The sequence below is a fragment of the Lytechinus variegatus genome, chromosome 5 (assembly GCF_018143015.1).
Source record: "Lytechinus variegatus isolate NC3 chromosome 5, Lvar_3.0, whole genome shotgun sequence".
NCBI classification, from domain to species: Eukaryota; Metazoa; Echinodermata; class Echinoidea; order Temnopleuroida; family Toxopneustidae; genus Lytechinus; species Lytechinus variegatus.
Genome location: NC_054744.1, coordinates 35,734,316 through 35,757,363, shown reverse-complemented (window position 1 = coordinate 35,757,363; position 23,048 = coordinate 35,734,316). Strand labels below are relative to the sequence as shown.

Here is a 23,048-nt window from a genome sequence, read left to right as displayed (position 1 = left end):
ATATATATATATATATACAAATACAACATTAATTAACGCTTTGATTAAGAAAGTTTTTTTTAATGGAATTTAGTGTTCAATTTATTTCGCCAATTATTATTATTGTTTTTTAATTAATCATTTATATTCATTCAAATTATGTGCACACACATATATACATATATATGCATTTATGTATATATATATATATATTTTTTTTTTTTTTGGGGGGGAAGGGGATGGCGAAATCATGGGAATTTCTTAAATACTCCCCCTAAATGTGCTGACATTTTCATGTTTCATGGGCATGTAATGTATTCTATTTCTTTATAGCGGAAATTTCGGAAAGCTCTTTGAAGGTGCACTTTGAGACGGTGACCGTAAATTCAGACATGTCAGATGACAAAATTTCTTACAATCTTAGAGCCAACTTTAGTTGGGACCATCCACATGGAACAGGTAAGATATTTATATTGAGTTTTATATACACAATTACATATGGGCTGAATAAAAAATAAACAACGAGGAAGCCCAGTTAGAATTGGGAAATTTATCATACTAAAAATGAATAGTTACTTTTTATCTGAATTAATTTCTATTCATAGTAATGTTCATTTATATATACATGTTTACCATGTTTACCATGCTCTCAAAGCGATTCGAACGTATGGGTTTTCTTTGCTGTAAATAAATTTTCGATGTATTCTTTCGTTTTGAAAGCCTTTAACAAGTATATACACTAATGTACATGATAGTCTCAAGCTTCAATTTCAAGTACGTGTATAAACACCATGTTCAAACATTTTGAGAATGTTGAATTTCAAGAAAAATGAATTCTACGTTTCCTCTCGTTACATCTTAATCATTTTATGACGGTTCGTATTATTTTATTCCACATTTTTTCCTATGTATGTAACTTTCATCAGATTTTAAAAAGGGAATTTATTATGTACCTATCATTTCGAGGAAAGCTGATTTCTTCTTTACTTTCTGCTTAATTGCTGTGTATAAAAATGTTGAAAAAGATCCAGTGAAAATATGTTTTTATCATTTAATAGGATATGACAAATTTATGGTTAGAATGGTCAAGGCAGATGGGGAATTTTATTCTTCCAGATTAGATTGTGAGGACGGTTCCAACCAATATGTGGTAAGTATGAATACACAGGTTGGTGGGGGATGCAAGGGATAAGTGCCCCACCCCCTGAAACTATTGTAACAGATAATACAAAATCTAATGAGCCGTATCAACAGTTGCTTTCAGTTGTGTCTTTTATGAACGATGTGTTTCGTTTTCTTCCAATGGCACGCTTATACGGTTTAAGAGCATTTGAAACAAAAACATACCCCGAATATTATCTTGAATCAGAGAATACGTGCTGTTCTTGCAGTGATATTTTAGCAAATTAAATATAAATTCTTGAACATTCTTAATGTTTCTCTGTTGACAACGATGAGACATTCTTAAAAGGATTGGTAAAATAACCATTTTCATGACCGACAGAATGAAGCTTACCTGTAGAAGAAACATTTTTTTTACAACAGCATGTGTGTATCATATTAACACAAACGACCTATACTTCCTTTTAGATATCTCGGTGAAAGTGCTGTATTTGAAAACAAACAACCCCCAATACAAACATAATTATGAGCCTATCTTGAAGAGATGATTGTCTAATAGTTATTATTTTCTATGCATGTGGATATAGATAGATACGTTTGCAGTGTTCAATAATCTTCAACATGGCTCTACATATGTATTCCAGGTAAGTTTCTTGTTGTATGAAAACACTTGATTGTTGAATATTTTGTTTAGTTGGCATTTAAATACAAATAAAAATAGAAATTAACACGAACATAGGATTATTCTGTAACCTCAGAATCCTAAATTGTATCTGGTTATATGAAGACTCTCTTATGTTTTAAATGTTTTCATATTTTGAAGACCACACAAGCCACGCGAGATGGGCGCGTTCCACATTCTCTTTAAATTGTGATAGTGATGAAATAAAAAAAAATCACCGAATTTCCAAATAATTAAAATCCCCAAAAGATGTCATCATCTAGTTACAACAAGTTACTGGCTTCAAACATGATTTGCGTTATGGTTGGGGGAAGAGCCGGCTCTCCTGAATATCTCTCAATACTACATATATTAAGATATATCAGTAATCTCACAATTAGTGACGTTTGCTCTTAATTTCCTTCTAGTTTATTGCCTACCGTATATTGCAATAATCTTGCCCCTTCCTGCTAGTTTCTTTTAAAATGGAGAAAACATCCCCACAGTGATTTAGACCTTCATATTAAGGGCCGATGTCTCCCTGTCCAACAATATTTGTCTCCCTAAGATAACCAAAAACTCTTAGAGCCAGCATGACAATTTTTTTTCGATCGATTTAGATTGGTCTCTACGATTCGACCTCTCATGGCGTTTCTCAGCCCGCGGAGGAATTATCAACAGCAGCACCCGGTATGTAAGAACACCAGTCACAGATAAACATCCTGCTTTTTAATCGATCTTTATCAATCAATATTAAAAGTCCTTCCTATAATCATAAACCTCTCAACCCAAGAAACGACTGGTAATTGTCACTTTTCTGTGTTTAAAGAGCGAGTCCCCCGCAGTTGGTTGGAATAAAAAGAGAAAAGTCAAAGAAGAATAACACAAAATCGGAATGAAATAAGGAAGTTACGGCACCTTAAAGTTTTACATAATTTCACAAAATAGCTATATTCACATCTAGATCAGTATGCAAAAAAGAAAACTAATGAAATCATCCACTCATTATTTATCTTCTTCTGCATTACATGGAATATGAATTGTTCTTATTTCCCTTCATCATGCCCATAATCATGTGAAACGAAGTTATTTTCCTCCCTTAACATGTGTATGTATTATTTTGTGGTTAAAACAAGAGGATCCTCATTGTTAAATCTGTAAAAAATGAAATATTTCATTATTCAAACAATTAAAAAACAAAATGAATAATGAGTGAAGGACGTCATTGACTCTCTCATTGAATATCACTGATGTGTACATATATTTTTTTTTTTGAATGGGCGAAACTTTAAAATGTCATAGCTTTCTTTACAGTACATCCGATTTTAATGAAATTTTCAGTGTTATGCTTGTTTGATTTTTCTCTTATTATTTATATCAATTTTTTGGGGTGGACTTGGCCTTTAAGCTCCTCCGATCATCATTATGTGCGTGATAACGACGGCTTAGTGGGATGTGTCGGGCGATTGGTGGTTTGTGGTCTTGAATATGTGTGCCATGGTGCGTGTGTGCGCTTGTGTGTTTTGTAAGTTTGGGGATTTGCATTCGTGATATAGTGTTTTTTAATGCTGATCATTGCCATTCTTGTAATCAAGTAATCTAATTTTCATCAATATATTTCATTACCATGATGAATATATACATAAATACATGCACACATACACGCATACATAGGTAAATACACACGCACACCCGTACGTACATACATATACACTGCAAAAGCTCCGGTGTTGATTTAACACCAGCCCGGAATCTACATTATGTCCACACCAGAGAAGTGTGAATCAACACCAGTTTGGTTTTGGTCTAAAACCAGGTAAGTGTTTATATAACGCTAATTAGTATTAAAACAACATTGGTTTGATTAAAAAACTGGCGTTTTTCAATACTTATCTGATGAGGACATACATTAACACATGACAAGTATAAACAGACATATATGAAAAGAAGTAGTATGATTAGGCGTGAATTGTAAAAAAAAAATGATATAGGGTCAAACATTAGACTACTGTATCAATAAGTTTACAAAAAGGGTAGCTAGTAGGCCTAATAAATCATCAATATTCATATTGTAATTCTAATCACTACACAGATTGTTACGTAGAAACGTCTGATCTGGACTACTGCGCGTCAAAAGGTAATTATAGATGGTTATTCTCAACGTCTTCTTTATCGGGATTCCTTTGGTTTATTTTATCACTTGAAGCAATATAATTATATTCGATTTCTGCAATCTTTAGGGTAAATGAGAAACTTATTTCATATACTCGGTTCAGCAATATTTATTGAATTGTTACCCTTTAATGAGCAATTACATGAGATATAAGCTTGATAAAACGAAAATGAAACTCTGTGTGCGACACTCTCCTGCATATAACAAATGATCAGCGAGCCGCGGCGGTACAAAACAATTGCTTTTGTCGTTACAAAATTAAGGCAATATTACAAGGATTATAGCGGGTTTTGCAGAGATAGTTTCATCGGAACAATGCACCAGTGTTCCCACACGTCATATTGAAACGAAATCTAAAACGCATGTACAGTGTGGTATACGGTTTTACCATACTAAAATGATGGTAAGACCCTATACCACTGTGCACAGTGTCAATATCATGGTTTCTCTATGAAACACTGCACTGTAAAAACTCTGGTGTTGATTTAACACCATCCCAGAATCTATATCAGAGAAGTGTTAAACAACACCGTTTTGGTTATTAGTTCAACACCAGATAGGTGCTTATACAACAATAATTAGTTTTAAAACAGCATCGGTTTGATTCCAAAGTGGTGTTGTTTCAATACTTCTCTGGTGTGGAATTTCCGGCTGGTGTTAAATCAACACTGGAGTTTTTGCAGTGTGTTCACTTATTCAAAGAGCATTTCCCATGCTTATGTCTTTTTCTTTTTTCTCGCATTTATACTATCCCATGCCACACATTCGGACCTTCCTCTCACCAATCAGACATAGCAACGATCGGTGTACCAGTTGCCGTGCAGATAGACGATATCATAAAGTATCAGAGACCTAACCCTACGGTGACCATCTATGTGACATGGCGTCGTCCAGTGCAGATCAACGGCCTTCTCACATTATTTTCTCTCAATATATGGAACGCGAAAGGCATGGTGTTTACGAAACTTCTGCGAGTCAACGAAGAAGTGAGCGTTTTGAATCATCTCTAGTTTAGGTTGGCCGGGAAAAAAAACATACTTTAAAATCTATTCAGCAGTCAAAATTAATCAATTCGATTTATGATTAACAATTGTGGGATCCCAATAATTTGCTTTGGATCACATTATCAAGTATGTTCTCTTTAGTGCGAGGTATCATTCGATTTTACTATTTATTTATAACCATAAAATGAGTTCTTTAAGAGAGGCATTTCTATAAAACTCCATCAAACTGGAGCGATAAGAAAAATAATTTTCAGCAAACAACATGAACCGAGTCTGTAATATTTGTTCCCTAACTTTTTTTTTCTTTTTTTTTTGTTATATAAGCATGCTGATGGTCCAGATGTAACATTCTTCAGGAACATCCCCAATATCACAGAGGGTATCGAAAATAGCCTCATGGTGAGCTTATCTTATGGTTACATTATGATTAAAAGTAGTATTAGAAAGTTGATCATTTAAACAATAATGTCAAGGTCAAGGTAAAGAATTTTGGCTAGATTATTTTTAGGAGGAAAATCCGATAAAAGTTAAGGGAACTTTAAGGTCTATAGATACAGAGGCCGCAGTACGGTTTTGCAAGTGGGGAGGGGGGGGGGGTGCTTATATAGCGTACGAATACAAAATCACAATGAGATGACTGATAACAACAAATAAGACTCTGTCGAAAATTGGTGAATCAAATCAGGTCGAAACAGAGAACGAAACTGCTTTTCCAGTTTACCAGTTTTCGACAAAAGTTCATAGCTGTTCTTTTTTCTTTAAAGGGCGTTTTAAATACACTTCGGACCTTCTTCACACGTGAATCTCGAGTAATCATTGCATTGATCATTGCAATTCGTCTTTAGAATCATCGGACCTTTCACACGCTCATTCAAAAACTGTGATTTGAATTCGAATTCCCGAACGGAGGTGGTATGTGTCCTTGGTGACTTGTCAATTAAAGCAATGCAATGATAGAATGAGTGCATGACAATTGTATTATCTACGGACGTGCCTGAAAGGACACGTAGCTCGGCCCCTCAAGAGATGTTTTGGAGGTCAACCTGTTCACACGTAAAATTCGTACCGTAATTTTAGTGAAACTTAACTGGAATTCATCTATGGAATAGAATTTGAATTCGTATTTGCGATTAGCGTTCGAGTTTCTTGTTTGGTTTCACACGTGCTAAAATTCGTCATTAGCCTTATTTTTCAGTGGAATCATCATTCAAATTTCGATTTTTCCGTGTGAAAGGGCGGTTAGTCTTTTGACTCTTCAGTTCGTCGGTGAGCAAAAATTCTCTAATGATATTGATTGTACACCACGAATAGAAGTAATGTCTCTCGATCCGTAACATAATACTCTTCATACTAATATATTATTATGTAGGTAATGCCAATTGTAATTGTATTTTCCAACTAATTAATCGGATTAATTTTCTTTTGTGTTGAATCCAGTACCAATTTATTTCAAAATATGTTTTCTTTTTATAAAATGTAGGTTACTGCGTACGTCGCCCAAGATGGCAAGTTTGGGAGTATTTCTGGACCAGCATATCGTCTAAACTTTACCTCAACACCAACAACGTATGTTACGTCTGCTCCTCCACTCGGTAAGCCCCAACATCCGATAGTTAGTTTTCAGTTATCTGTTATCCGCTATCTGCTGAGGGTAAAACCGGAGACCCCATACAATGAACATCCGTTTAGAGATGTTGAATAATATGTAATGGCTTTCTGATTTATGGGACAAGAGAGAGAGAGAGAGAGAAAGAGAGGGCCGGGGGGGGGGGGGGGGGGGTCCAAGGTGACCATATCTAAATTGCATGTGCTTCTTCAAACAACCTTAATGATATTATGAATACTACCAAAATGAATCATTTTTACTTTTATGTTGCAAGTAATTTGACCATTATTTCAAAATGCCATCAATTAAAATAGGAGCGATGGGTTTACCACAGGAGTAAGTACTTAAATGTTTTTAATTCTAAAACCGTTGTAAGTTCAGTGCTTTGCATCGTTTTACATTGTACACGGTGTTACTTGAATTGTAATATTTGTTTGTTGGATATGAAAATGAAATTAAGCTAGCATTTAAACAGTTATGTATCTTATGCAGTAATAGACCAATTAAAATATAATCCAAACCTTTATAACAAGCTTACATTTTTCCAATGATTTTCCAATTCGATTCAATACAATTTTCACTTTAGAGATCGGAGACTCTGAGATGGTGGAAATTGAGGTGAGAAGACGTCATATACCCGTTTTGACGTCATCAACCCCACAAACATACAGTCAGATTAATCAGGTGTCAGGTAGGTAATGTAATGTGGTCGTAACTCTACATGTTTACGGGGTGAAGATTCTTCTCTTTGTCTATACCTAGAATAAATATTTGTGGGGGGGGGGGGGCAAAGACGAAAAAGGGAAATTGGATACAGATATTTTCACTGTCACAAAACGTTAATGTAAGTTGAGCAAGAAAATCAAGTCGTTAAACCTGCTTTGCGGCCCATTATGGTGCTAATTACAACTCTTAATGTTGTGCAGTGTGTTAACATAAATGAAAACCTAAATAATTCATATGGAGTTTTTTCCCAAATATTAAGCAATCAGCTGGACATAGTTATGCCAAAACAAAAAATTAAAACAAATTAAAAAAAACACCCAAACTTCCTTGGATATCAAAATCTATTCTACGCTCAATTAATCGAAAAATAATATTTTTTATAAATACAAATTAAAGGTACTGAGAAAGCTAAATTAAAGTACACGTCCTATAAAAACACATTAATCAATATCATTCGTTTAGAGAAAATAAAATATTTTGTAAATCGTTTGGAAATGTTCAAACACGATACCCCCAAAACATGGAAAATCATCAAACAAGCAATGAACTTATATAGAATCAGGAATACTAATGAAATTGATGAAGATCCAAAATGAGTTTCTGATATAAATAGAATCAGGAATACTAATGAAATTGATGAAGATCCAAAATATATAGCGAATATTTTTAATAATTACTTTTCCTCAATTGGTAACGATCTGGCTAAAGATATTCCCCCTTCTGACCGGTGTTTTACTGAATTTTTAGGTCCTGCAAATCCAAGTTCTATTTTCCTTTTTCCTACGAATAGACAAGAAGTCACAAACTTTGTTTCCAACTTACAAAATGAAAAAGTTCCCGCTTTGACGGAATTAGTAACGTTATTTTAAAGGCCATTATTCCTTACATTTTAGATCCATTGGTTCATATCTTTAATTTATCACTGCTGCACCGTGAATTTCCTAATTCCATGAAATTTGCTAAAATCATACCATTATTTAAGAAGGGCGACACACTTGAAGTAGGTAACTATCGGCCAATCTCGTTATTGTCTTCTTTTTCCCAAATTTTAGAAAAAATAGTAGTTACTCGAATGATAATTTTCTTGAAGAAAAATAATATCTTTTCAAACTTCCAATTTGGTTTTAGGGAGAAACATAGTACTGTTCATGCTTTAATGACTTTTGTAGAAAAGGTTGCCCATTCAAGTGACTCTTCTTCTCACACAGTTGGTATATTCCTGGACTGCTCCAAGGCCTTCGATACGATAAATCATGACATTTTACTCTACAGTGCGTATCAAAAAAAAGTTTACACTTAGAAAAAATCCTGTAAAATTATGTATTTGTAAATTCCTGAAGATTTTTCTACATTTTAACATTGGTACAGATCCATTTAAGCAAATGACAATATAACTGTCGAAAAACGTTTCCGCTTGAGCGAGCACCACTTACTTTTGAAAAGTTAGTGAAAAATGATTTGCGCAGAACTTTGAAATAGTTATGCGAATAAAAGTAGACCTTAATCATGAAGAACACGTTTAATCTAGCTAGTAAATTGCTTTGAAGACATATTTTACCTTTTAAACTTGTTTCCTTGCCCAAAACAATTCGAAGAGTGCATTGCACCCCATCCATCTCCCCCACACACTGAGGCCATCGTGACGATATTTGCTGCACACTGAGCTGTGATTTACATGAAATGGCGTAGGCTTGATTATCATTTTGTTAATCATCCTCAAGCTTAGGAAAAGTGTGGAGAAACAAGTATTAAATTAAAAATGACATGTAAACCCACTTCAAATTATGAAAACTTAGTGAAAAAATGCTCGAGATGTCTGATAAAAGCTTTTGTTCAGATTCAGGTATGTCCTCAGATCCAACTGGCACAAAAAGGGTAAATGTTGTGCTTACTAAGTGTTGAAATTTCAATTTGGGTGGCAAAATTGTTCCAAAATGCTTGAATGTATCCATTTTATTTCAATTGACTAAAAGTGCAAGGGAAATGTATGAGAAATGTTTCGCAGGGTAAGTTTGATTTCGCCCTTTCCCCTTTACACAGTGTGAAAAAAAGCATTTCTGCGCAAACAGATTTCTGCGAGCTTTACAAAAATGGACAGTGCTCACTCAATCGTAAGATTCTGTCAAAACTTTTACTTTCATTGGATAGATGAGACCCAAACCCAAGATTATATGTGAAAAAATTACCCACATGTTGTATATTTTTTAATTCCCAGGGCTTTTTCAAAGTGTAAACTTTTTTTTTGATACGCACTGTATAAACTCAATCATATCGGTGTCCGTGGAAAGGCCTTGGAGTGGTTCAGGAGTTACCTCTCTAACAGAAAACAATTTGTTTATTTAAATGAGCAAGAATCTGATTTTAGAAATATTACTTGTGGTGTTCCGCAAGGGAGTCTTTTATGCCCTTTGTTGTTTATTTTTTATATAAATGATTTCATAAATCATCCAATTTACTGCCATTCATTTTATTTGCAGATGATACTAACTTATTTTTTTTCAAACAGAGATCCAAATGTTCTCGTTGATGTCGTCACTGCAGAGTTGCGAAATGGTTTAGAATGGATAAGAACCAATAAACTGTCATTAACACCGTGTTTACACATTGACTCGGCTCGCGTGTTGAATCCGCGAGTCGGGTTTGAACACCGCGAGGAAGGGATCAGAGATCGCGTTCATACGTACATATAAAAAGGCGAGTTCAACCCGGCTCGCGGATCTCGAACGGAAGAAGAATTATGACGTCGCAAATTAAACGCGGGAAATTCACCGCCGGAATTGAATCTTGTCCGTGCGAATGCCAAAAGTGAAAGCGCTTGCAGTGACCTAGGTCAAGAGAGTTCGACACGGCTTTCTGTTTACACGCAAAAAATTGCCGAGTCTGACTCGGGTCGCTGGTTGAAACCTTCGATTTTGTAGGAATGATAGAGCCGTGTTCGACACGGCTCGCGGATCACTCTGATCGCGTTCACAAAACATGAAATTGCCGTGTTGAGCACGGCTCTCGTGTTCAACCCCCAAGCCGAGTCAATGTGTAAACACGGTATAAATCTTTTGAAGACGAATTACATATTATTTAGTAGCTCCTTAGCTTCATTACCACTTACCACTTAAGCAGGTTTCTCATACAAATTTTTTAGGTGTTTTGTTGATAGCAAGCTCTCCTGGAAATTAAATATCGAAAATATATGCAAAACAATCTCTCGAAATATTGGTATCATTAACAGACTAAAATTACATCTTCCACAACGATCTTTGCTTATTCTTTATTATTGTCTTGTTTTACCCAACTTAAATTATGGACTTTTGCTTTGGGGAAACACCCATCAGACTCTGTTAGAAAAAAATATATTGTTACAAAAAAAAGTAATTCGTATAATCTGCAATGCTCCGTTTCGTGTCCACTCAGATCCACATTTTTCTTTAAACATAATATTCTCAAAGTTAGCGATCTCTACTTGTTTCATCTTGGATAATTTATGTATAAATTCAATTCTGGTGCAATTCCCTTAGTTTTTCATGACATGTTTATAAAGAATCAAACTATTCATAAATATCCCACTAGACAGTCTGAAGAATTTCATTTACCTTAACTGAAAACACTTTCAGCACAAAATAATTTTTTGAAGGCCCTAAATTTTGAAATACTTTACGTATAGATTTGAAAAACTCCCCTTCACTTGCAGTCTTCAAAAGAAAACTTAAGAGTTTTTATTGGCTACGTATAAAACCTAGTTCTCCCTGTTAAACTTATTTTGCCCCTTCTTTTATTGGCAATATTTTAACTATTATCATGATTATTTTTGTCATGATTACTATTTTTATTGTGTCTTCAGTCATCATTATCTGGAGATTACACTCTCCGAGTAGATCTTCCTGACAAAGCCAATCATCCCACAATTCCTATGAATATTCTACCGACTCCACTAAGACCCGATCTTGTTCTTTCATCTGTCCAAAATAAAGAAGTCATTGTTGTTGAGCTCACAGTTCCCTTCGAACAGAACATTGATTCACGTCATGTGAGCAAATGCAATAAGTATGCACCTCTAACTAATGACATTATTGACCAGGGATATTCATGCAAACTTTTCTGTATAGAAGTAGGTTCAAGAGGTTATGTGTCTAAGCAAAATAAAGTTAGAATCAAATCATTACTCAAAACGATGAAACTAGGGAAGAAAAACAAAGCGATGTTGAATAGAATAAGCAAGATGAGCATCATGACTAGCTATTCTTTGTTCCTTGCAAAAGACCAACCAACTTGGACCGAGCCCCCATTGCTCAGTGTCCCGGAAAACAACCAAAGCTAGCCTTCTTTATCTGCTTGATAATTTTGACCATTATAAAGATGAGTAACTCCACTTTTTTTTCTCTCAAGATATAGGTATTGTGATCTCTAAATTATAATTTATATTCAGTGACGTTTATGAAACAATTACATGTATACTTACTGTCTAATAATAACATACATAGAATGTGAATCATTCAAACAATATATTTCATTAAATCAATGGATTATTAGTAATATCTATAACTTCCAAATGTCAATCAGAATAAACAATTTGAACTTTTTTTTTTACATTTATTAGTCTATCTATTTTAAAACATCATAATTACAATAGTTCACATAATGGAAATATTTATCATAACAAGATTCTATGAACTTGAATAAGTACGTAACACTGTTTTCGTTGTGGCGATGCGTACCTATATGTATATATATCTTTATCACAAAGTGATGGTTCCAATTTTGTATTTTCCTATTACTGTCTGGTCCCTCTCTTCATCTCTCTTTCATTTCATTGAGACAGTCACCTTTCTTTTTCATTTAACATGCTTGTAACTTTCATCTTTCTTATGCAATGTAAATTATGTGTTAAATCTTACTATATGTATTGTACCTTATGAATTGTTCAATTAATATTATGTATTATCACCCTGCCTATTGCCAGTGAAGGGGAATTTGTCCCATAATCACTGGCAGAGGACCTGGGTTTATTGTAACTTCTCTATTTGACTATGAAATAAAGATGATTTATATATATATATATATATATATGTATTGTGAATATCAATATCATCAACTTTATTATTATTTCTATTATTAATGCAATTGTTATAATTGTTGTTATTCGAAGAACTCGTCACAACTTCTCAACAATTAAGGCATACATTTTGACCCTTTTCCTTTGCGCGTTTACTTCTTACTCGTTATACATCACATGTGAAACATTTTCTTAATTATTTTAGTCCACATGCAGATATGTTCTTCTCATTGTCTCTCCTTGTAATTCTTTGTACATTACTCATTTCATGCATCATGTTATTGTTTAATAATACTAAATAGGTTCACTATTGCGGATTGAAATAATCGATTATATTACTGTTTATATCACATTTTTCTTTCCTCTTTTGGCCACCATCATTATTTTGATTATGAAATTTAATATTAATGAAGAATTTGTTTTGAGGGGTCAACGATTTACAAGCACAGCTTCACAGTGGAACTCTCTATTTCCAGCATGTTATTTTTCAGCCACAAATATTCCATAATCCATATCAAGTTTCAAATGTATAATTTAGATGAATATAAAATTATATATTATGTTATATGTTTCTTTATTACATTTAAATTACTATAACTGTATTGAAGATGGATTTTGTCTACTGTTTTGTTGGAAATGAGAAAAAATAAAACTGAACTGAAACAAGGAATAGAAATTCTTCCCTTTAAAATGAATATGTGTATTGAATTGAAAATGATCGTCTGAAAATTACCTCACGGAAGACACTTGTTATCGCTTGAAAAGAACGCGAACATGTATGGAACTATCGGAAACAGATGTAGAGGGGCCATTTCTTTTGCCTCCTTGACGCCACTGTATGCACAAGGGAACAATCTGATACGAAAATTGGCACCTATAGGAAATCAAAGAAGCACTCGTTAATACTTTTAAACAGGCACTTTTTAGATAAAGGGGCAATGAACACTTTTTAAGGCGGCATTTTTATTGAGTCAAAATATAACTGTTAAGTGCTTAAACAGTGTAGAGAGACCACCCCTAACCACCCTTAACCCACGGATCGCTGCCTATCCTCTTTCACTCGTACTACTATTCTACTACTACTACTACTACTACTACTACTACTACTACTACTACTACTACTACTACTACTACTACTACTACTACTACTACTACTACTACTACTACTACTACTACTACTACTACTACTACTACTACTACTACTACTACTACTACTACTACTACTTCTACTACTGCTACTGCTACTATTTATTATACTACTACTACTACTACTACTACTACTACTACTACTACTACTACTACTACTACTATACTACTACTACTACTACTATGCTACTACTACTACTACTATGCTACTACTACTACTATGCTACTACTACTACACTACTACTACTACTACTACTACTACTACTACTACTACTACTGCTACTACTACTACTATACTACTACTACTACTACTCCTACTACTACTATGCTACTACTACTACTACTATACTACTACTACTACTACTACTACTACTACTACTACTACTACTACTACTACTACTACTACTACTACTACTACTACTACTACTACTACTGCTACTACTACTTCTATTGCTAATACTTCTACTACTACTACTACTACTATACTATTACTACTACTACTATACTACTACTACTTTTACTACTACTACTACTACCACCTACTGCTACTGATCGTAGTCTTTTATTATTTATAGCACTGTAAATTCTTATAATCAAATATATTATTCTTTAAAAGTCTTTAAAATTCTTATAATCAAATATATTATTCTTTAAAAGTGATTTTATACAGTCTCCATTCCCCCGACAGATCCTGTTCATTCTATACCTGACACCTTACCTGCGACCGATTTTCCAGCGTCTAGTCCTGTACCTCCGAACCAAGGTCAGAGTGAGTGGACCAAGGTATTGCTCTATTCAGGTGTGCCAGCGATCGTCCTCACCTGTTGTATCGCCGCCATCTTGATTCGTTTTCGACGGCGACGTTCCAAATCCAGCGACGAGACACTTTTCATTCGCTACCTTGAGAATGGCAGCGCAGAGAAGCCACCCACACCTACAGTTAAACGGCCATCTGTAGGTATGCTGATATCAGATATATGTAAATGATGTTTAGTATGCTATACACATCCATAGACTTCAATGATAACGGGGTAGATTGTCCCTTTCATTAATCTCAAATGTTCTGAATAAATTTTTACAAGTAAAGAAAGAAAGAAATTCTACCAGAGGGATTCGTGAATATGTACCCTATGTGGTTTAAGCATGCCGAGAACGAACACAACTACTATCTCGTGTCAATGCGATTCATGAAGCCAACCCCAAACAAAAATAATAGATGAATAAACCCAAAACAAATTTGAAGAAAAAACTATTTTTGCAGGGCTCGAATTAAGAATTTAAAGGGGCAAGGCCATTTTTCAAAAGGGCACTTAAGGGAAAGGGCAGGCAATTTTCACTTTATGGGACATCCAAGGCCACCAAAAAAGGGCATCAATAATAAATGCACTTTTCAATGGGGCACATGCACTGCATTACCGCAGGGCACCAAGGCCACAGCAAAAAAGGGCAGTTATTTTGGCCTTTAGTCTATAAATATTTGAAAGGGCATCAAGGCCATTTCTGAGGGCATCTAAGGCCATGGCCTTGGATGGCCTTGGATTAATTCGAGCCCTGCTTTTGGAAAAACGAAGTATAAAATCACTAAACCAGATCACCCAGCAGTTAATGATCATCATCATCAAGGTGATAACCGTGTGCCAAATGCGATTCTCTGTAATGTCACGATTATTTCCTGAATTCTTCTTTTTTCATGAACGCGAGAATTTACCACCAAGCATGAAATAATACGAAATATGTCAAAAATACAAAGACAAATTATAAATACAAAAGAATAACGTTGTTTAATGTGAAGTAAGTTATATCTTCATATAGAGTAGAATGCTTAAATAGTCCAACCGTGCTCCCATCAATTGCCGTTATGCCTTTGCAGGACTGTCCCACGTTGCTGATCTCTCACCTGTTGGCTACGAACCCAAATATATAACAATTTACTTTTTACCCTCAGATCACACAGTTTATAATCAATTTTTTATTTTTTCTAAAATTGTATATCGCTTTCAGATTTCCGTCCTAAGGACCCTGCATTTGAAGGCAAAGAATTTGACAGATCTCTTCTGAAGATTGAGAAGGAATTGGGTGCCGGTCAATTTGGAATCGTATACAAAGGTTATGCATTCGGTCTATATGGAACCAAGGAATACGTTCCAGTAGCTGTTAAGAGTTTGAGAGGTTAGTATTAAAAACCATATCATTTGCTCATATACCTAAAACTGTACGTTGCAAAATGCCACACAACTAATTTGGAACGCATCATTCACTCTACGAAGATATACACATTATCGTCAGTGAACATAGATGGCGCCGAAACGAATGAACCAAAACCAACCATTGATTTGTAAGGTAAGTTTAAAATATATACAGAATAAATCAGTTGACTATGATAACGTTTTTTTTGCACCACAGTTCAAATTGTTTGAGTAATTTAAAAGGGAATTTGCTGTGGATTTTTATGTATGTGTGTGTGTCAGGATACGTGTGCGTACGTGTGGGCATGTGACGGAGATCTAAATATAATTTTCTTAAAAAATACATCAACGAAGCCAAGTAACGCCCCAAACATAATAATAATAATAATAATAATAGAATAAAAAACCTTAATTGAAAAAAAATATTAAACAAATATTGAAAAAAAGAAGAAATTCAAACTAACTTTATTGTGGAACATGAACATTTTCGCTTTGTAAAAATATCCTTGAGTTCAAGCAATTTTTTTCATGTTTTATCATTGATAAATTTTATTTCTGTTCTTTTTTGTATATTTTGTTATTTGTTTCTCCAATAGTTAACGCCACACCAGCAATGGAAGAGGACTTCTTAAATGAGATTAAGCTGATGATAGATCTTGGTTCACATCCTAACATCCTGCAGATAATAGGATGCTGTACAACACAAGAACCTAACTATCTCATTACAGAATACATGAAGTATGGGGATCTACTCCACTTCCTTTGGAAATGTAGGGAGGTGAGACCAGCAAATCACATATAACATTCCTTAGCAGTCTTTCTTAAACAGTTAGTTAGAAATATGAGAAGGTTAGAAGATGGGCTAGCCATGTATATGATGATTTCGTCGTCCTAATATTCCTGCTGCTTCACACATTCCCCCCTTTTTTCAGGGGCTTGATGATTAAAAGAGCTTCATCGAACATTATGCATATTTTACATTTCATTACTACAGATTTGAAGGATATCATTCCCCCTTTTTTTTTTTATAAATGTTTGTGGTACTCTTTTGGCGGTGATGAAAATAATGAAGTATAATTGGATGTGCTTGAAAGCTGTGGTGTTCCTGGTGGGTGTTTCATTAAGCTGTTCGTAAGATACGAATGACTTTACGCACGACTGGTGATCCCTTCTTGTGCTATGTGATATCCCTATGTAAATTGAGATATGACCTGAGAAAATGTTCCAGTCGTGCGTAAAGTCATTCGTAACTTTACGAACAGCTTTATGAAACAACCACCTGATCTTATTTCTGATGTTGTATACAGTGATCACAATTGTAGTGACAAAATTAATGTACGGCATTAAATTACTATATACAGCGGTCAGAGGAAGGGCATAGTGTGTTTACACTGTTGCTGCGTCATATGGTTATTTTGGTGGACTGATGTTAGAGGATTCGTGATTCTATTGGTGGTAGATGCCATTAAGGGAGAGATGATGATAGCTATGTGGCTGCCATGGACGATGTTGTTGGATTTCAAATACAAATGACATATCGTGGGAGGTGATTGCGTCTTCGTAAAGATTGACCTGGGCACATTAGCGTACATTGTACCTACGGGGGGGGGGGGGGGGCAGACCGCCCCCTGACGAGTCACAACCCATGCTTTTGAACTTGATTTTTTATTTTTTTTTGCTTGCTAAATTTTTGGCGGATGAATTTGCCCCTCCCCCCTTTGGAAAATCCTAGGTACACCACTGCCTTGGCAGTCATCCAAGCGGGGATATTATCGATATTGAACATCTTTTCGTGTCGCACCTCGTATTTAAAGATTATTACCTGTAAATCAAATGACATCAAATATCGACATGTTATATATGATTCATTTTGATTTGGGATATTTCTCCTTTATTAGGACAAGTACAGGAGACAAGACAGCATCTTCGACCTTACGCAGGCCAACCAGCTCCAGATCTGTCGGCAGATCTCTCGTGGAATGGTATGTCTCTGATATCATTTGTCTTGTACGTCTCCTGTCAACGACCTTTTCAGTTAATCAATACATGGTTTACTTCAACATAGATCTTTGGAAATGGACAAAAAAAGATACTTTAATGAAAAGGGTATTAAAACAAAACATTTTTTGTAAACAGAATGTATGTAACATATGGATATCTTTTCGTCCGAAAACATACAATACATAATATAGCAGATAACAAACTAAAATTAATCTTATACAGACACATTAATTTCTTTTCTAAAGTCTGTCACCTGTCTTGAAAACTGCAACTTACGTTTACCTCGGCCTCATACATGAAATCAAAATTTTATTATTATCCTTTCCATACATCATCTGCATTCTTTCAAGGAATACATCTTCAAAACTCGCTATTACCATGGTGATCTAGCCGCTCGCAATGTGTTAGTTGGAGAAGGGTTAGAAGTGAAGATATCGGATTTCGGTCTGGCTGATGACATCTATCAGAGTGGCTACAAACGACTCGCTCCAGACAAGAAAAGACCAGTCAAGTGGGTTAGTCTTGAGACGAATACCATTGGAAGATGTACCATACAGAGTGATGTGTGAGTTCATGGAACATAATATTTTATAATCGCTAGAGGGTATTCATAATTTATAATATTTTATAGTTCTTGTTATAAATTGCATAAGGGTTGTACTTGCATCATGCTTTTCAATTTGGAAGGAGAACCAAGTATCAATGGACAACTATGCCTGAAATAAGATTTACCCTGTAATTAACAAGAAATTATACTGAATGTCAAATTTGACATTTGATTTGACATTTGAACGTCTATCTCAATCTTTTGTCGATTTTTTTTTATACTTTAAGTGCTTAATTTATTGTATTAATATACATATACATGCATAATATTTGGTATTTGTTATGATTTCAATGAATATGTCTTGCACCATGTTAGATAATACTAACACGGAACACAGGGGGAGTGATTCCCTTTGAATAACGCGTTTGACTTCAACATTTCTTTTAATATCGCAGATGGTCTTTCGGAATCGTGATGTATGAAATCTACACCCTTGGTGGCATACCTTACCCGGGAATGGATGGAAGAGAAATCATAACAAAACTACAAGAAGGATACCGTATGCCCAAACCTGATCAGTGTCCGGATGACATGTGAGTTCTCCATCTCTCTGTTCCTAACTGTTTCAAAATAACTGTGAACATGCGAAAATTAGGAGAGGGAAGATCAGGAGAAGGAAAATAAATCGACGGTCAATATGCGTATATGCGATAATCATCACTACCATCACCATGACCATCCTATGCGTTCTCTTTATCGTCATGTTATTAAGGGTAAACCCCCCAAAAAAAAAAATAGATAAAACTCGACACCCATGCATGGTAGACTTTGATGTATTGAATAGCCCACGATACTGGCCTGATGGTGTAACGTCTCAGACAAGAAAATGACTCAGATATTCCTTATAAAACCACAAGTCATTAAGAAATCAAGATCCATAAAACACATGCTTTATCACTTTAAAATCATAATAAATTCTGTGCATGGGGCGACATGGCGATTTAAACACAAGTTTCAACGGAAAGATATATCACTCCGGGAAAGTCTTGTTTTTGTCTCCTCTTTAATTTGAAACCAACCTCAGAAAGTGGTTTATAAAGGAAAGATGTTATAAATACATGCGTAAAAAGAAACTAAATCAAGATGTCTACAAATAAAAATGAAACAACGCATTCATATTCATATGATGAATAACACACACATATACATATATATATACACTGCAAAATGCTTTTGTCTTTCTATAGGAAACATTATCTACCTTCAAGGTATTTTCAATAGAGAAATAACGTTTAAACCTTTTGATCATATTGATAAAACATACTGACGAAAGTACGTCATAGAGTCATTCGTGAAAATGGCATCGAATATAATCTTATATCCAATCTATACCAATTGCTTTACGTCATTAATTAATTCAGCCTGGATTGCTTACTGCAACATTGCCCATGGAAACCGTTGTTGTTATTTTGTCCAGAAAATGAAATCTAGTTCAGATATCATTGTAGACTTTGAGCCTTACTCTAGAATGAAAAAATGTTCAAAGAAAATATTTCTGATGAACATTTCCATTCAAATGAGCTTGTGGATACTTATTCATATTCGAAAATAGTTTCAGTGTAGCTTTGTACTTGTTTAACGATACAATTTTCGTTTCATATGGGCAGAATTTTTTTTCTGAGTGATTGTCGAGGAAAAAAGAGAAACAATGAAATACACATCCAATAATTTTAAAGGGTACTTATAGCTAACGAATAATGATAAATTATGTAGAGGATAGTTGTGATAGTAAAATATTGGTCAGGATATATAAGACCAGACTAAAGTATTATCTTCTGGAAAAACAGAGTTGAATCTATTCATATTTTAACTTCACCAATTGAGGTATCTGATATATACATGTATATCTGTAATAAATAATTATAGGCCTTGAATTAACAGGGTAAGCGTTAGGATGGTGTCATAAAAGAACCCATTTGGCGACATTTGTCTCACTAAAAACTAGATATTAAAAGGCTAACATCAGGGTCTACGAGGCTCAAGAGGTCAATGGTTTAATACGTCATTGGGTAATCACTATTAAGGGAATTTCAGGAAATGATAGCTTATCTGCTTTTGCGTTATTTAGAATTTTACCTCATAGTGTGTAATTGTTTTTTTTTATTTATTAGCTTTCCTTTTCCTTTTCCTTTTTTTATTCGATTTTGTTTTTTATGACAAGTACGCCTTATTTTGCACCGAACACTTAAAAAAATAGATAAAAACCGATAAATGTCTTGTGCCAACCTTCCCTTGTTATCATGGAATCTTTGTCAGTATCCTTGCTTAAGATTTGTCAGAAACAGATAAAATGGCAATCGTCATTATCATCTTTGCATTTTCTTCTTTCTGCTATTATCAAATCAGCTATGACATCATGAGGGCATGTTGGCATGCCAGCCCATCGGAGCGTCCAACCTTCACCGCGATATTCAAGCGACTGGACGACATGCTCGCCGTCGATTCAGACTACCTCACTGCGGAGCTCGATGACGTCCAGCAGTTCAATTTCACTACAGCGCCATCACTCGACGACAAGGAATCAGTCGGCCAAAACTTATCAGAGGAAGATATGAACATGCCGGCGATTGGTGAAAGAATGGCAGAGGAGGAGGTGGGTCATCCGAAGAAGATGAAAGATTCGGTTGCTATGAATACTAAATCCATGGAAACGGCCATGGGTCATAGAAATCCTGGATTTCTGATGGAGGAAGAGGAATGCTCGGTATCGATCAAGCGTGACAGTAGGATTTTACTGGATCCGATAGAGCATGGTTGTGGTGGTACTGAAGTGGTATCGGATAAAGTGTAAGAAGATAGCCAAATTAGCTTTCCTGTGTTCAGTCAAGTTATCATCTTCAATATACATGTTATATTTTACCTGTAGCTGGGTTAAAAATTTGATTCAATAATTGTCAAAGAACTATATACTGTAACAGATGAATATAACCATTCCCGGATGCCCTGACTTTAAAAACATTGTCAAATGTGGCAAACGCTACTCAAAGAAAATAAGATTGATATGAAGCGATTAATTATTTGCCAAAATTGTCAAATGTATTTATCTTGTGCTGTATTAGCTGTAAGGTTGTCAAATGTAACGTTAAAGAATAAGTTTCCTCTCAGCTGGTATCTTTATTTTCAATCACATTTTGCTTGAATAGTTTAGACACATCTTTGGCATCCAGGATTGTCTTAAGATTAATGAGTGAAACTACATTCATTATTTTCAGCGGGCTTAGATAAAACTTGTCCCTTTGCATTCTCCAATTTATGGTATGAGTTCAGTATTTTCTTATTTTCATAACATATTACTTGCTTTCTTGCAAACTAGGGCAACTCATCATAATTTAGGCAATGAACAATTCAGGAGACAGTAAACCTAATTATATTTCTAGCATGAGTAAATTTCACACTTTATATTTGCCACTGAGATTTCGTATGGATATCAACGGAAAATAAACGTGGGAAAACGGATCTCTTTCGTGCAGCTCTAAAGTTCAATGTTTTTGTCACAATACCGCACGACTAAAATATTATCTGCTAAGTCTCTACATGTCCTACTTTGAACGTCATTATTACACTTTATATTTAGATTATATCAATGTATATGCTCTGAAAAGTATCGATGTCACATGAAATGAATTTTGTTATAGATGCCCGATCATGATACTAATGATCATATAATGATAATAATAACGAATATTATCATTATCATTAATAATGATAATAATGATAATGATAACAAAAATAAAACGAAACAAAATAATGAAAACAATACCAATAAGGCTTGTAATAACAATGTTTATAACACTACTTGTACAGCTTTTACTGCTACTATATCTTATACTACTAATAGAAGCAATTCAATTAAAAATGATGGCAACAATAATAAAAATGACAATTATAGTACCGATAGTGGTATTTATTGAAACATTATTTAACAAATTGTTTTCAAGGTATTGTTTAACTTTGTGAGCAGCCGATTAAAAAATCTCAAACGAAGATGAAACATGTGTACAAGTGCATGTATTAGAACTAATAAACCCTGAAAACAACCATTATTGAGAATGAAAAGCTAAAACAACAAGGCAAACCCCGATTTTGTAAATAGGTGTCTTATAGACGCCTAAATAGTACACATAAGTGTATGGAATGAAATTAAGATGGTGTTTCCGGTCACTTTATATTTCAATTTTTGAAGCACTAAAGTATTATTTTTGAACGCAATTTTTTCTGGGCTTCATTTTTGTAACATATCACAGACACAGGTGACAAGTGTGACCTTCTAGTTCAGATTTTTAAAAAGTCAAACCAATGTTAACCAATCACTTTAAATACATGTTTTTCTAAACATCTCATAAAGTAAAGGGTACAACAAACTTGAGAGCTGTTTTAAAAAAAAGTGATTGTATGTAGGAATGTAAAACCTAAAAGAGGAATATGGAATGGTATAATCATTTTCTTTCTTTTTCTCATATTTCATAAATGCTCTAAGTATCTCTCCTAGGTTTTTGTTTTGCTTATTTTTTTCATAAAGAAGGATGGCGATCTAGAAATACCATTGTCATCATTGTTAGGATTGCAATACTGGTGTTTGTTTTTTCCGGCAACAAAAGGAATGGGATACGACAGTCATGTTTGACAATCGACAATCATTGTAAGGATAACTAGATGGATCTATTTTATGTTGGCATTCAATAAATAAACCTTCAATCTTGTGACATATGGAGGGTTTACTTTTAATTCGAGTGGCAGACAAAGGTAACATCGAATAACGTAGATAAAGAAATAAAGGCGAATTAAAAATG

At 34.5% G+C, this 23,048-nt stretch overlaps 1 protein-coding gene across 1 annotated transcript; it reads left to right on the top strand.

Annotated features, from left to right (window-relative positions):
- Nucleotides 1-381: 381 nt before the first annotated feature.
- Nucleotides 382-21,049, top strand: LOC121415434 (ephrin type-B receptor 3-like). The gene is made up of 16 exons (XM_041608637.1): nucleotides 382-438; nucleotides 1,038-1,129; nucleotides 1,689-1,745; nucleotides 2,383-2,452; nucleotides 3,855-3,899; nucleotides 4,725-4,921; nucleotides 5,264-5,338; nucleotides 6,420-6,531; nucleotides 7,132-7,236; nucleotides 14,153-14,422; nucleotides 15,466-15,633; nucleotides 16,247-16,428; nucleotides 17,549-17,632; nucleotides 18,002-18,216; nucleotides 18,654-18,791; nucleotides 20,605-21,049. The coding sequence occupies exons 2-16, from the start codon at nucleotides 1,052-1,054 to the stop codon at nucleotides 21,047-21,049; spliced, it is 2,241 nt and encodes a 746-aa protein (XP_041464571.1). The 5' UTR covers nucleotides 382-438; nucleotides 1,038-1,051.
- Nucleotides 21,050-23,048: the final 1,999 nt, after the last annotated feature.